The sequence below is a fragment of the Myxocyprinus asiaticus genome, chromosome 28 (genome assembly GCF_019703515.2).
Source record: "Myxocyprinus asiaticus isolate MX2 ecotype Aquarium Trade chromosome 28, UBuf_Myxa_2, whole genome shotgun sequence".
NCBI classification, from domain to species: domain Eukaryota; kingdom Metazoa; phylum Chordata; class Actinopteri; order Cypriniformes; family Catostomidae; genus Myxocyprinus; species Myxocyprinus asiaticus.
In genome coordinates, this window is record NC_059371.1 from 11049986 (window position 1) to 11066358 (window position 16373).

The 16373-nt window shown below is 36.3% G+C and overlaps 1 protein-coding gene across 2 annotated transcripts in view; it reads right to left on the reverse strand.

Moving 5' to 3' along the window:
• LOC127419234 (voltage-dependent L-type calcium channel subunit beta-3-like) overlaps positions 1–16373 on the reverse strand; it is a 105287-nt gene that overhangs the window by 40580 nt on the left and 48334 nt on the right. For both annotated transcript variants that reach the window (XR_007893626.1, XM_051660478.1), the window contains exons 3-4: positions 1618–1737; positions 966–1088 (exon numbers count right to left, since the gene is read on the reverse strand). Coding sequence is in view for 1 of the 2 variants with exons in the window: in XM_051660478.1 (XP_051516438.1) it covers positions 966–1088; positions 1618–1737 (243 nt within the window). In the remaining variant the exon portion in view is untranslated. The remainder of the gene's footprint in view (positions 1–965; positions 1089–1617; positions 1738–16373) is intronic.

Genomic DNA, 16373 nt, shown 5'->3' on the forward strand with positions numbered 1-16373 from the left:
AAGCAGAGAATAACGTATTATTTCAAATCTAATGTAAACTCAGTTTTCTTGCTTTGTCAGATTTTTAAAAATAAGATGATTTTTTTGGGAGTCATCTGTGTATTGTGGTGCATGTAAACAGGCTCAATGATTAGAGTATAATGTATATATAATGGCTTGTTACACCAAAAGCATCTGCACAGTTTTTTGTTGTTTTCTATGTAAACATGCGCTAGACGGACGTCTTTGCTATGTAGTGTCTCACTGTTTTTTTTTGTTGTTTTTTTTTTACAGTGTCTCACGCAGGAGCGATGAAATTTAAGACACTGTGTCAAGTTAAAAAAGGTGTCTCATGAAACCAATATTCTGTTCCATTCATTGTGCTGAGTCTAGGTTTTTTCTCTCTTCACAGAATATGCATACCAAAACACACGTGAGCGTTTGAAAGTAGCCCTCTGTCAGTCAGCACTTAGTAACTGTTAGGTTTGCTAGGTATTTGGTTCTACTGGTTGTGTACAAAGTTTTCCTGTTTACCTCGTCACTGCTGTTTAGAATGTCGGGGCTGTTTAATCTGGTTTCAAAGAGCTTTGCACGGAGCGAATCATCAGTGCTGCACAGGAAGGCCAGTCCCGCACGGCTCTCGCGGCCAGTGGATGCGTTGCACAGGAGTGCCGGTCCCGCTCTGCTCTCACGCTGTGCAGTTAAATAAGGTAGCGGCTATTCGTTATACTTTTCAAGTATTTGGTGTTTTCCTTGCACAGCAGTAAATGGCAGCGCTTCATAAATAAGAGTGGGGCGACTGACCGGCCCAATACTCAACCGGCCACCGGGAAAGGTCCCGGCACTCTAGATGGCCAGTCCATCACTGGTACCAAAGTACCAGTACTTTTGACATCCTTACTTGGGATTATAAGCTAGCATTGTGAGCCAAGAGCATTGACCTATAATACCTTTCAAATGTTTGTTTGCACTGACATGTAGCTTACCTCTTTAATGTGCAGGAAGTCTTTGGCTTCAAAGTTTATGGCAGCACCCTGAACAGGACAGTCCTCATCGAGAGCTCCACAATAATTTACATTTGTCTTCACTGCGAACGCTACAGGTTTGGACTGCCAGAAAAAATCAAGTGTTAATAATCACACCACAGTGTGTGTGTGTGTGTGTGTGTGCTTCAGCAGAACTCATTCACTCTAATGCTGCCTTCATTTGTGAATTAAAAATATAGTTCTATATAATATTAGACTATACAGTATATACTACATATGCTGTATACATACTATTAACTTCTGTTGATATTCTCTGTGGACCCCCTTCAGTACCTTCATTAACGTGCATTTTTTAATTCAGCAACACATTCGTCCAAAGCAGGGGCGTAGATTCCGGGTTTTCAGTAATTAAAACAAGCAAGTACAACCCCCTGATATTTAAACCATGATCAATGGAAACATGGGTAAATGCTTTCACATTGTTTAAGCCAATTCTATGCCCTTGAACATAAACAATTATCATAAAAATATCCTAACAAATATCTAAAGCTACATCCACTCTCTGTGTGTGTGTTGATTGGCACTTTAGCACTGCAAAATGTTGACTGACACTTTAGCACTCTAATACTCATTAGAGAAGAGCTTGATAAACCTTGGCTCTCTCAAGCTGCAGCTGGGCCTGGCGTTCGGCTTCATGCCGATACGCCTCGCGGTCCTCCTCCGCTGACAGGTCGGAATCCGAAGGTCTGCTCGTGTACGAATCGGCTGAACCCTGCAAAACAGAGAGAACAAGGGAAACCAAGAATGTTGAGCATAATGGAGAAATGGAAAAGTAAAGGAAATAACCCTTGACTTGCAGTGTAAACATAGCTTAGCCAAGCCTTAACACTCATTAGTCATCACAATATATAATAGCCTAGCCAGAATTAAAGGTGCACTCTGTAACTTTTTTGTTTGTGTCACCTTAGACTTACAGTGACACCTAGCGGCCTGGATGCAGCATTATTCAAAATCAATAGTTTTCAGTTTCAAATGGCATTGTAGAAATGTACTATTCATAGTCAGTCACTATTACTTTAAATCTTGAGTAACAGGGTCCAATAACAGAGCAGTTACTGAGATTAAGCAAGTAGTATTCAGCAGGTCATGTGACCTCAACATGGCAGCCACCGTGAGGGGACTCTCCATGTAGAATAAAACAGCTTTAAAATGTTACTGATATGACTGGAGTCTTCATCTCATGTGAGTGCTCATGATTTTATACATATATTTCAAAATTACAATTCATTTCTTTAGGAGTAAAACTTTTTAGTGAGGAAAATATTACTGAGTGCACCTTTAAAACATAACAAAATGATAATGGCCAGTAGTCTTAAATTGCGTTATAACACGAGGCACAGAAATGTAAAAAGATCATGAACTTACAATATTATTTGCATAATGAAAAAGGCCTAAAACACTTAAATGTGTGTAGTAAGATAACATGGTGCAACATAAAAGTTATATGTATGTATTAAGTTAGTTCTACTTTATATGTGGTAAAAAAAAAAATTGTACATTAAAAAATCATAATGTGAATATCCTCAGTTTAGATTAGAGGAATATTTAATAACATTATGACAATGCACAGCGTATGTGCACAATAATAATGAGATAAACTTCTGTAAACAAATTACAATTCATAAAGTATACTAGACATTGAAATTTATATTTTAAAACTGTGTGAATGCAATAATATGAGAAAGTTAAGTCTACAGTGGTAGTACATGGTAATGCCATGGTACTTTGATACATAACATAGTACTGACTGATTAGCATATTCATGCACCATGGTATTTGCATGGCAATCCAAGGTACCTCAAAGAATACCAAGGTTCTACCAGGGTACATGTATAACAAATAAAATTAAAAAAGGTAGTACACCATGGTACATTTTGTAAAGATCATAGCACTATATTACAAGCGATCTAGAGAATGTGCTGGTTTGGAAAACATACGTATGTATATAACAATGTACAATAGAAACATGCAATGTGAAAATTACAATTCAGTCACTGCAGTATAGGTATAGTATATTTTATATTCATTCCCTATTTTGGGCTGTCGGAAATTCCTGTAAAACCAACCAGTAAAGTGGCTCAAGAGCTGAAATACTGATGGTCAATGAGTCATCAGATGATATTTCCCATTGACTGTATCTTAATGGCTACATAAAATAGCCACAGCAAATTTCAAACAATTCAGATGACTTGAAGATAAAACAGAAACTGTACACAAGTTCTGTGTGGGTAATTCATTTAATTCAATACAAAAAACTGTCAACTGTGACCCAGTGATCCTCATACTCTCAGATTTCATCTGTACAGCCTCTTCAGAAAGTGACAGATAGATCACTACAGCACTGAAGCGGTGAGCCTGAGGCCACATGTAACACAGAGAAACAGTGATTCCACAATGAATAATGAAACAAAAACAACCAAAAAACCCCAAAACACCAGCATGTGGTTTTGCTAATCAAAGCTGTAGTACAACATTGTTGATAACAATGTAAAATCAACCTCTAACAATCCTGCATTCAGACCAACACCCTAAATTTTGTTCGATTTATGCTTAAAACAAGAAAATGTATGCTGCTTAAAACAAGTTGCCAATGGGGTAAGAAAAATAAACGTATCATCAAAGTATCAGCACGCATCTCTTTAAAAAAAATCACAGCCTAAATTCCTCTTACCTTCCTCAGGACAATAGTTAGTGGTATTTGTTTAACACAATCCCATTCTCTCTGAGCTCAAGAGAGAGAACAAGACCTCAGTCTTCTCTCAAAGCATCGTCCTGTGGTTGGTGGCCTTTTCCTGATCCATTCAGAAGAACAAAAACCACCAACTGGGGCTCAATGCCACCGCTAAACCACACAGGGATCAAAGCAAAACAGAGCAATTCTGCCCTCACAATCTCACACAGCAGGGAGGGTGGAAGAGAGAGAGAAAGAGAGAGAAAGAGAGGGAGAGTGGAACACAGGAGGCAAATGAAAATGCAAGCAGGCGGTACAAGCTGTTACAAGGGGGGGGAAATGGAGGAGGGGTTGAAAACAAGCACCTCAGGACTAGCCGAGCTGCAGTAGGGAGAATGCGTTGAGGGAAAAACAAACTGTATGTCAGTGTGGACTACTGTAGTATAAGGCAGCTTGAAAAAACACTGCATTGGCATCTTCACCAAGAACATCTTCCTTGATTGATATCAAATGCTGCTCACAGTGTCCATCACTAAACCACAGACTCAGAGTCAGCATTTTCACTTCCAACCTTAATTCTATTACCTTAGGAAATGGAATCATCTTAGGGGTTGTTCAGATAGAACACGTTCTTGTGTGTTCTGAAAAAAGCTAGAATGGAACAGAACGCAGGTACCTCGAGATGCGTTTTTTTAACTTGTGCACCTTCTTATGGCACTCATGGCACAAGGCGTTAAAAAACAGCGAGACATGGCACAACAGTCAAGATGTTGTCTAGTTCAGTGTTTCTCAACTGATGGGTTGCGACCCAATAGTGGGTTGTGTTAAAAAAAATCAAATAAAATAAACATTTAAACGTGTATCTGCTGCTGACTTTTATTTTGAAAGACATGCGTGAAAGATGTTTAGTACGCTAACCGTTGCCATAGCTACCTCAGATTGATTAAGAGATGACAAGGTTGCATACTTTTTTTTTTTGCAATAAATATGGCAAAGCGCAAGTATGACCCATATATGTGAAATATGGATTCACGTATATTGATGACAAAAAGGGCCCGAAACCGTAGTGAGGGGTATGTAGTGAAGTGCTCTCACAAGAGAGCATAAAACCATCCAAATTGAAATGTAATTTAGAAACAAAACACCCAGCTTGCAAAGACAAACCTGTTGAGTATTTTCAAAGGCGACTCCAGGAGCTGAGGGCATCACGAAAGTGCCTAACATCATCATGTTAAAACCAAATATAGGCATTCTACGCATCTTACTACGTAGCTCACCATATTGCAAAGGCCAAGAAACCCCACAAAACAACAGAACAGCTTCTCTTACCTGCAGCCATGGACATGGTCAGAGAGGCGCTAGATCAACCTGTGGCGGGGATAAGCTGAAGACCATACCACTGTAAAATAATACCATAGGTAGGCGCATTGAAAAAATGTCTGATGACATTAAACAACAGACCACAGCTCGCAAAGAGGCAAGCACTTACTGTGCTTTACAGATGGGATCAATCCACAGACATTGCTAACCATGCGATTTTACCTGTTTACGTGAGACTTGTTTGGGAAGGGGACTTGCAGGAGCAATTTCTCTGCAGCAGAGATCTCCCCACCACTACAACAGCAGAGGAAATTTTCAGCACTGTGACTATGTACTTTGGTTCGATAAGCCTGAGCTGGGGAAAATGTGTGGGAATCACAACTGATGGCGCTGCCTCTATGACCGGAAAACACTGGTGGTGAAGAGAATTCTTGAGAGGGCACCAAACGCGACCTGGAATCACTGCTTTTTGCATCAAGAGACACTAGCAGCAAAGAACATGTTGCCAGTGCTTGATGAAACATTGAAGATGTTGTCAAAATGGTGAACCATATTAAACGAAGTGCAAAGAATGCCTGGTGTTTTAAAAATATGTGCAAAGACCTGAGCTCAGAGCACATGCAGGTTGTGTACCACTCTGAAGTTCGCTGGCTCTTAAGGGGAAAAGTGTTGTCATGTTTGTACGAACTTAAAACAGAAATCGCTGCCTTCATATCGGAGAATAACTCTCCATATGCTGATCTGTTTAATGATGAAATTTGACAAAGTCGCTGCATTCAAAATGAAGATCGCATTGTGGGGAAATCATGTTTGCAGAGACAGGCTTGACATGTTTCTCAACGCTTGTCATGAAGCACAACATGGCTCATCTCACTAAACTGCAGTTTAATGATTACTTCCCACAGAAACATAGAGATGATCACTGAATTTGTGATCCCTTTGGAACTGACATGGAAAGCGTCAAGTTGCCAGCCAACGAAGAGAATTAGCTGGTGGAGCTGTCATGTGATCAGATGCTGAAAAAGAAATTCAGTGAGGTAAGCCTCCCCCAGTTTTGGTGCAGTGATGTGATGGCTGAGTACCCTTCCCTTACCACTTATGCAATCAAAATCATCCTACCATTCAGCACTACCTACATAGGGTGACCAGAAGTCCTGATTTTACGAGCCGCATCCCACGTCCCAACGGAGTTACAGTCGGGACGCATTTTGTCCCGATAATCAGTCTTACACTTAGCCTAATATTTTACGAAAATGTATCATTGATGCGCTTCGTGCTTTTTCTGTAATGAGAAACTTGCGACGAATAACAATGAGATAATCGTTAATTCTCATAGTCTCAGAATCAGCGGGGTTTTTCCTGCTGTGCTAAACTTTCCAAGAGGTATAGCTGCAGGTCGGAGACCTCCAAATGGGGGCGGAATCTACGAAAGAGCGCAGAGATACTCCAAAAGATGGTGTGGTTACTCCAAAAGGGGGTTGCGCCAGCTCCAAAAGGGGGCTGCACTTCCACTCATGGTTAAGGTTAGGGAAAGGGTTAGGTTTGGGGCTCCCTATATCTTCAATGGCAGTTTGGAGTGACCACCCCTTTTTGAAGCAATACCTGCAGCTACTGTTTACCTTTCTCAAACTTTCCCCACATCACACCCTCCCACCTCTGCTGCTGTGTGTCAGCCCATAAGAAACATTTACTCACCTGCTATAGAAGCCAAAAACCAGGGAGGGAGGGATGATAACAGTCGAACAGCACAGGTCAAGATAATCAAATAACACAAAATGCATTCCCTTTCTATAATATACATCCTCTGGCATAGGCCTACCATCAGTAAAGTCGCAGCCCTATGTCAACAAGCCATGTGATGTCATAAAACTTATTCAGATAAGATTCGTTTTATATGGGGATGGGGGGCAATGTAATAATATCCAGAGCTTCTCATTGATTTTAATCCCATTTGAAACAGGCATATCAGTATTTTTTCCAGACTTTTTCCGGACTGCGCATTCCCGCGGCAATAAAGATTAAGGAGTCTTTTATCTTCTATAAAAAATGCCCTGAAAAAACAACCTAGGTAAAGGTAGTACACTGCGAACTGACATGCTGGTAATAATCCTGTGAATCTGTGCTGTCTGTGAGCACTTTAATTATTGTTGTTTCTGAAGTTCTCCGTGTCTTAAGTCTTTGGTCCAAGAAACCCGAAATGAGACGATGCGGTTCACATCCTCAGATAAAGCTGCCTGTTGTGCATATGCATTCATGCATGTTTTTCTCAAGCGTATTTTATGCGGTCAAGCGTTTATTTATTTAAAAAGAAACAAAGGATTGTGTATTCTTTTGGTTAGGAAAAGTGCAGCCCCGCATTTTCTGACATATACTTCAGAAGAACAAATAAAATGACATAACGTGAACGGATTGTTCATCTTTTTAATTCAAGAGAGTAATATAGCATAACAATCTGTTGTATTTTGCCAACTATTCCAAAATTCCAAGATTAATAAAGTGAAATGGCAGTGTAAACACAGTAGACACAACTATAGACATCGATTATAAATATTACAGACGTCCGCTGTTAATTTGTAATTTTACTTTTTTAATGTTTTTATTTATTTTAAATTTTTTTGTAATTGACTGTTTTATTATTTATTTATCTTATTTTATTTATTTTTTTCAGGGTGCTGTGTCCCGATTTTTTTGTCATGGTCATCTGGTCACCCTATACCTACAGTATCTGTGCGAAAGTGGCTTTTCTGCTTTGGTCTAGCTCAAGTCAAATCAGATGAACAGGCTGGACATTGAGCATGATCTTAGAGTAGCTCTGTCTACCATCAACCCAGACTTTAAAACTCTTATCAGGAGTAAAGCACATCCCCAATTATCTCATTAGCTTCCCAAATGTCTGATAAGTGAAAACAGCTCATGTTTATGATATGATATCCTGGTCCAGGATGGACTTCTAAGACAGTTATTAATCTTAAAGTTCATAAAAAATCTTTTTTGTTTTTTTAAACACTGGACCTTAACGCTTACTTAATTTACACATTTTAAACCATGACTTGCACTGCACACAAATAACTAATATTGGCATTATATTCATGATGTTAGCCAGAGGGGAACTGGCCCTGCACAGTGAGCCTGATTTCTTCCAAGATTATTTTTCTCCATTAACCAACATATGGAGTTTTGTGTTCCAAATACAATTATTATTTAATTTTTATACACAATTTACAATCATATTTAATCAAACTACACAATGATCACTCTAAGACTTTATAGATATTACAGTTTAATTTTTATTAATGCATGATTTCCGGTAAAGCTGCTTTGAAACGATGTGAGTTGTGAAAAGCGCTATACAAATAAAAATGACTTGACTTATGGTTGACATTACATATGTAAATGCAGTTATGGTTCTGTTCATCAGTCTACTGTTAACAATGAGCATGCAGGTTTGAAGTTCATTCTATTCATCAGGATCAGTTTATTGTCACTTGAGTACTGTTTAAATGCAGGGTAACAGAATTTACCTTTTATTAACAGTTCATGATAGTACTGTGTGTTTGTGTGTGTGTGTGTGTGGGGGGGGTATTATGCTATAAATGTGGTTTATGAGGACATTTCTAGTGTCCCCATAATTCAAATCGCTTAAAAAACATACCAAACAATGTTTTTTTGAAAATGTAAAAATGCAGAATGTTTTTTGTGAGGGTTAGGTTTAGGGTTAGGGTTAGGGTTGTCTATGGAGAGTCCTCATAAGGATAGCTGCACCAACATGTGTGTGTATGTGTGTGTGTTGGTGTGTGTTTGTGTTAACTACTTTTGAGCATCACAAATGTCTTTTAAGGGAAAACAGCTAATATTTGGTACTTGGAGAGATATGGTTGAAACATCGCCAATGATGCAATCAAATTTAATGATGAAAAACTAAAAAAACTATTGATTTAAGTTTATTAGAAGTTTAGAAATAATATATTTTGATTTGATTAGGATAGTGACCCCTTAATCGAAATAAAATGGTGATGTACATAAAGATTCCCACTTTCCCACTCCCACTAGTCTTTGACTACTTGTGATTGGATCACCAAACCAGAACAAGGCCATTAGTGCAGTGCTACATAAAACTATGCCAGTGAAAGTCAGTGCCAACCTAACGCAATGTTCCAATACTGTAACTTTCAGGTTTGAACACTACCACAATGACAGGGCATGAGGTAAAGCACACACATACACACTCTTATCCATTATAAACAGCAGCTGACTGAAGAAAGAAGGTGGTGAAAAAGTGCAGACTTTAGCATATTTATCTCACTCAGGCTCTGAACAGGCGGCATGTTTTTGACAATTCAACTCTTTCATTGTAAGCTGCGCATAATTGCCACGGTCTCCGTGTGGCGCTCATCGAACTTTAGTAATTAATCTACTTCAAAACAACAACGTAATTGAGTGTTTCGAGAACTACTGTGCTGTTGTCTGTTTTGGCAAGGATACTGATTTGATGTCAACATATCTGCTAGCTCACAGAAAACACATACGTATGTGTATTCAGTTTAGAGCAGAAAATTAAACTAGATTTTTATATTTTGTAAGAAATTGTAGATGCTCGTGCAGAAGTTGCCACCATGATGCTAGGTTGTGGGTGGCTGCCAGGGCGTTGCTTTGCTGTTGCTAACATGCCGTTATGTCTTTCAAACGGTGAAGCATTCTAGCCTTTTAAAGTATGCACTATTCACCGTGAGCCCATATGGACGCGTTCAACGCATGCACACAAACATAATAATAATACATTTTACTTGTATAGCACCTTTCATACATAAAATGCAGCTCAAAATGCTTCACAGGTATAAAAACATAGAATTCAGGGGCCTGGGTTGCTCAGTGAGTAAAGATGCTGACTACCACCCCTGGAGTTCGCGAATTTGAATCCAATAACCTCCTCGTGGTTGCTATAATGTGGTTCTCCCTCTCGGTGGGGCACGTGGTAAGTTGTGCGTGGATGGCGTGAAGCCAATGTCCACACGCGGTAACGCGCTCAACAAGCCACGTGATAAGATGCGTGGTTTGACGGTCTCAGACGTGGAGGCATCTGAGATTCGTCCTCCGCCACCCGGATTGAGGCGAGTTACTACGCCACCACGAGGACTTAGAGTGCACTGGGAATTGGGCATTCCAAATTGGGGAGAAAAAGGAAAAAAAATAAAATCATTGCAATAAAAATGAAACAGTACAAAGATAATGTAATAAAAAGAAAATAATTTTATTTTTTTAAATAAAAAAATACAATAAAATGAATTAAAACAAATTAAAAACATACAAATTGAATATAATGATAAATCAATAAAAAACATAAAATTGATTAATCAAAAGCTAGTTTAAAAAGATATGTCTTCAAATGCTTTTTAAAAATGTAAATGCTTGGTGCTTTTCTATTTTCAATTGGTAAAGCATTCCACGTTTGCACGATTGCTTTGTGACATTCTTTAGCACAGTCAACTCCAGGCACATGCGCAGATGACATGCACTGATTCACACAGGTGTGCGAGGTTACAAAAACTGGGATGCAAGCGGACAGTCCGTGCGGACTGCGCTGATGACAAAATATACTAAAAACTATTCTTTACTGCTAAAGTATGCTTTAGATTTACTTGTGCAACTACGTCTCACAAACATTTCGCAAGACGTAGCAGCACAAAGAAAACCAAAGCATATTATAGCTGTAAATATGTTTTTAGTGTTTTGCTATGTGGTTGCAAGGGTGTTATGGGTGGTTGCTAGGAGGGCATGGCTATGCGGCTGCAAAGAGTTCTGAGTGTTTTTAGTGTGTTGCTGTGCAGTTGATAGGGTGCTCAGGGTAGTTGCTAAGGCTTTGCTATGTGGTTGCAAAGGAGTTTTGTGGGGGGTTTTTTGTGTGTTTTGCTATCAGTTCCTATGGTGTTCTGAGTGGTTGCTATGGCAAATCCATAACTCCAACTATGACCAATAAATAACACTGATGCTTACCATATTAAACAACACTAATAAAAGACAAAAATCGATGTCAGGTTTTGCCTACAGTACATTGTGGGGACCAGCCAACAGAAATGAGCAAAACTGCTTAATAATCAACCTAAATAATGTTCTAATGAAAATGTAAAAATGCAAGGTTGTGTGAGGGTTAGGTTTAGGGGTAGGGGATAGAAAATATAATTAACTCAATATACTGTAAAAGCAATAGAAGTCAATGGAAAGTCCATAGTTATTTGGTTTGTATGCAAGTAATATGCTTGCTCCTTGCTGCATCTTGTTCGCATAGGTCTCTCTTTCTCTCTCCCTACACCTGTCTCTCTCTCGCTTTCTCCCATATCTTCCTCGCTCCTCTCCCATGTGAACCACTGGCTTTGTCTGAGGCTGTGTTATTTGGAGCTGACAGAATCAGTACTGATTTTCAAATATAGAGCATTGCTGTGGCCTCACCACAGAAGACATCTCTCCTACCAGCCCAGAACATCCCCTCATTTTCTCCTCCAATTCCTCCCTTTAATGACATAATTTCCATACAAGACTTCCTTCTGTTCCTCATCTTTTCCCATGTTCCTCTCTCATGCACATTCACTTGAATTTCACTTGAGAACAATGAACAGTAACACTGTGAAAAAAGAAAACTTTCTACAGTTTTTTTATTTTATTTTTCCAGTTTACATATCTAAACACCCTTAAAAAAAAAAAAACAATTCTTGAGAGGAAAGATTGTTTACAAAAATAAATTTTCTGTGAAATTTATGTTGATGTTTCTTATGATTTCTCAGACTTACAATTTTTGCCTGTTGGATGGCAAAAAAATGTTTTCTTGTGTTAAGCGTAAATTTTACCAAATTTAGTGAGTTTTATGCTTAAAACTAAACATAAACAATTAGTCAGTTGGGTAAGAAAAATACAATAAATTAAAGATATGTTCTCTAAAAACAGTTCTTATTATGCTACACAGTTTTGCTTCTCAGGTAAATGTATCTTTCTTTAAGGATGTTGAGATATTTTTACTGGAAAACAAGACAAAAAAACTGATTAAGAATTTCTTTTTTTTTTTTTTTTAGATATATCAACCACATTTGCTCTGTTTTTCATCAAATTTATAATGAGAGTTTCATCATTTTCCTTGTTGACAGCAACCACCTTTATCCTCATCCCACCCATGGCAATGTGGTTTTACACATGGCACAAGACATGTTCTTATCTTTACTATATTACGCCTTGTCTCCTCATTATTTCTCCATGCCTTGCAAAAAGGTTGTATAGTAGTATTGTTTGATAGCCTTGGACTAACTCAATATTGAAATAATAGTGTCTGATGGATAAATTATATCTGTGATGCAGTGAATCTATGGAGATTATACAAGGAAAAAGAGATGATCTACAGAAGGGGTTCTCAAATCGGGCGGTCAAAGGATGCCAGGGGGCGCTGAGAGCAAATAAGTAGAGAGAGGGGTGCTAGGTTACAAATGGGAGGCGTTTATCAGTCATATTAATCAAATCTATCGTCAAGTTCCTCTTTGCATTAAAAAGTTTATTTAGACTTGGTGTATATCAGTTGGTTCTCAATTATACGTGTTGATATTAGAGCTCGACCGATATGGGATTTTTGAGACGATACCGATTTTAGAGATTGAAAATTCACAGATTACCGATATGGTGGCCGATATAGTTAATTTTGGAGCTGGAATGAAAACAGACCTTTTCTATGTGGATTTTTCACCGATTTTGCACCGATATGACTATGCAAAGGTACTCAGAAGTCTGCTTTCTTAAAAAAATATTTTTATCAAAGAATATTTGACATTATTATTATACATTGTCAACAAATTCTAGAAATAAACACTGAGAAAATAAAGAATAAATTAAAATAAAATAAATAGCTAAATAAACATCAGTACTGTTTAGTCAATTGCTGACCATTAAAATAAAGAATAAATAAAAAATAAATAAGTAGCTAAATAAACATCAGTACTGTTTAGTATTAGTCAAATGCTGACCATTAAAATAAAGAATAAATAAAAATAAAATAAATAGCTAAATAAACATCAGTACTGTTTAGTATCAGTCAAATCTGACCATTAAAATAAAGAATAAATAAAAATAAAATAAATAGCTAAATAAACATCAGTACTGTTTAGTATCAGTCAAATGCTGACCATTAAAATAAAGAATAAATAAAAATAAAATAAATAGCTAAAAATATCAGTACTACTGTTTAGTATCAGTCAAATGCTGACCATTTAAATAAAGAATAAATAAAAATAAAATAAATAGCTAAATAAACATCAGTACTACTGTTTAGTATCAGTCAAATGCTTACCATTAAAATAAAGAATAAATAAAAATACAATAAATAGCTAAATAAACATCAGTACTGTTTAGTATCAGTCAAATGCTGACCATTAAAATAAAGAATAAATAAAAATACAATAAATAGCTAAATAAACATCAGTACTGTTTAGTATCAGTCAAATGCTGACCATTTAAATAAAGAATAAATAAAAATACAATAAATAGCTAAATAAACATCAGTACTGTTTAGTATCAGTCAAATCTGACCATTTAAATAAAGAATAAATAAAAATAAAATAAATAGCTAAATAAACATCAGTACAACTGTTTAGTATTAGTCAAATGCTGACCATTAAAATAAAGAATAAATACAAATAAAATAAATAGCTAAATAAACATCAGTGCTGTTTAGTATCAGTCAAATGCTGACCATTAAAATAAAGAATAAATAAAAATACAATAAATAGCTAAATAAACATCAGTGCTGTTTAGTATCAGTCAAATGCTGACCATTAAAATAAAGAATAAATAAAAATAAAATAAATAGCTAAAAACATCAGTACTACTGTTTAGTATCAGTCAAATCTGACCATTTAAATAAAGAATAAATAAAAATAAAATAAATAGCTAAATAAACATCAGTACTACTGTTTAGTATTAGTCAAATGCTGACCATTAAAATAAAGAATAAATAAAAATAAAACAAACAGCTAAATAAACATCAGTACTGTTTAGTATCAGTCAAATGCTGACCATTAAAATAAAGAATAAATAAAAATGCAATAAATAGCTAAATAAACATCAGTGCTGTTTAGTATCAGTCAAATGCTGATCATTTAAATAAATAATAAATAAAAATAAAATAAATAGTTAAATAAACATCAGTACTGTTTAGTATCAGTCAAATGCTGACCATTAAAATAAAGAATAAATAAAAATACAATAAATAGCTAAATAAACATCAGTACTACTGTTTAATATCAGTCAAATGCTGACCATTTAAATAAATAATAATAATAAAAAAAATAGCTAAATAAACATCAGTACTGTTTAGTATCAGTCAAATGCTGACCATTAAAATAAAGAATAAATAAAAATAAAAAAAATAGCTAAATAAATATCAGTACTGCTGTTTAGTATCAGTCAAATGCTGACCATTTAAGTAAAGAATATACATATTATATACTCTGCACCCATCTTCTGAGGTATTTCAACTTGGGAATTAACATTACTTGCATTTGAACATCATATCTACGGGCAAATTGGCATCATTTTTTTTAGAAATTTCCGTTGAAGCAAAGAATGGTGGGTTGTGAGTGCACACGAAGGATACACCTCATGCATCCTCTAAATTCCCATGAAAGAAGGTCGCGTTTGAAGTCTCCTACTCGCTTTTCTGAAATGAGACAGCCTCAATGAAGTATGCGGCCGACAAATGCGATCTCCGGAGGACGCATCCTTCCAAACGAGACACAGCCTATATTAATACTGCCAAGACAAGAGATAAACAGCGGCAGTGGTGTTACACAGTATTCTGCTATACAAATTCAGGGGAAACTTTCAACGGTGGAAAACCAGACTTTTAAATATTACATTTTATAAATGACACGACTGGAATTGTTCGGTTGAAGGGGGTACCAAACTGTGAATCCTGAACAAAACAGTTTAGTGAATACATGTTTACACATTAGCTTCCACTCAGCTGACAAGCAATGAAAGCAGCTACGTGATTATCTAGTTAGCTATAAGCTCATGTGGAGAGTAAAAGATGGACTTTATTTACTTTCAAGCATTCCGTCTCACCATCTAGGTAACAACATAGCATGAAATCAACACTCATCAGACAAAATCCACCACTGCACCATTGTCTGTTGAGCTGCAAAAAGATGCTCTGATGTTTACCTTTCAATCTGTTACATTACTGACTGCACTGACAAACTATAGCTGGCTAACAGCAAACAGACATGAGTGACGTGGTTGTCAGAAACATGGTTAATGTTATATTAGTTATATTGAAAAGGGAAAATGATGGGGTCATTGTTTATTATTTTTCCAGTATATATTTCACAAACTAGTTTTCTTACCGAGACACCACTCAACACCGCCCTGTCTGCAGAGCCACCGTCAGTTCAGAGTCAGCTCTGTAAACAATGGAGTCGGAGCGCACTCTGCTGGACAAACTACGCTATGACACTAATTCTAAGGCATTGTTTTCTGCATTATATGTTCTGAAAAAAAGTTTTCATATCAGCGCATATCGGTAAAATATACGCCGATACCGATATATCAGTGAAAGGCTAATATGATATATCGGTCGGGCACTATGTAGGGCTTTACTGGTTGTTTAGATCAATGTTACTATCAGAAATAATTAATAATTATTTCTTTAGTTATTAATTAATATTTAAATTAATTAATTGAATCTAACTCATTAAAACCTCATATGGGGCTCCAGTAAATGTAGTGCTCTACGTTTAGGAGAGGGTTTGGTTAATAGCAATAATTAATAATTATCAAAGATAATTATTAATTATTAAAATCAATAGAACATTGATGAGAATCAATGTTAGCTTTTTTAATCCTTTAAATCAACAATTATCAAAGATAATCATTAATTGTTAACATCGATGAAACATTAATTAAAATTAACACTAGCTTATTGATCATTCAAATTCAACAATCATCAAAGATAATTATCAATTATCAAAAATCAACAGAATATTAATAAGGATTAACATTGACGGGGCACCACCCTGGAATCAGGGACTAATAACCAGATAGTAAAACAGTCTCAATATTAGATTGTTTTCTTAGGAAAATCGACATCCAAAGAATATCGATTTTCGGGAAAAAAACAATGAATGAAGGTTTGAATCCGAGCACTGACATCCCATCAGCATGACACAGGTGTATGCAAAACAAACCAAAACACTTCTCTTTGTAATATAAACAAAGTATATTTATGCAGTAATATCAATTAATAATTAATACAATGCAGTCAATAAACTTCCGACTTACAACTACAAACTATGATATGATTAGATATGGAAATCAAAATAATCCTA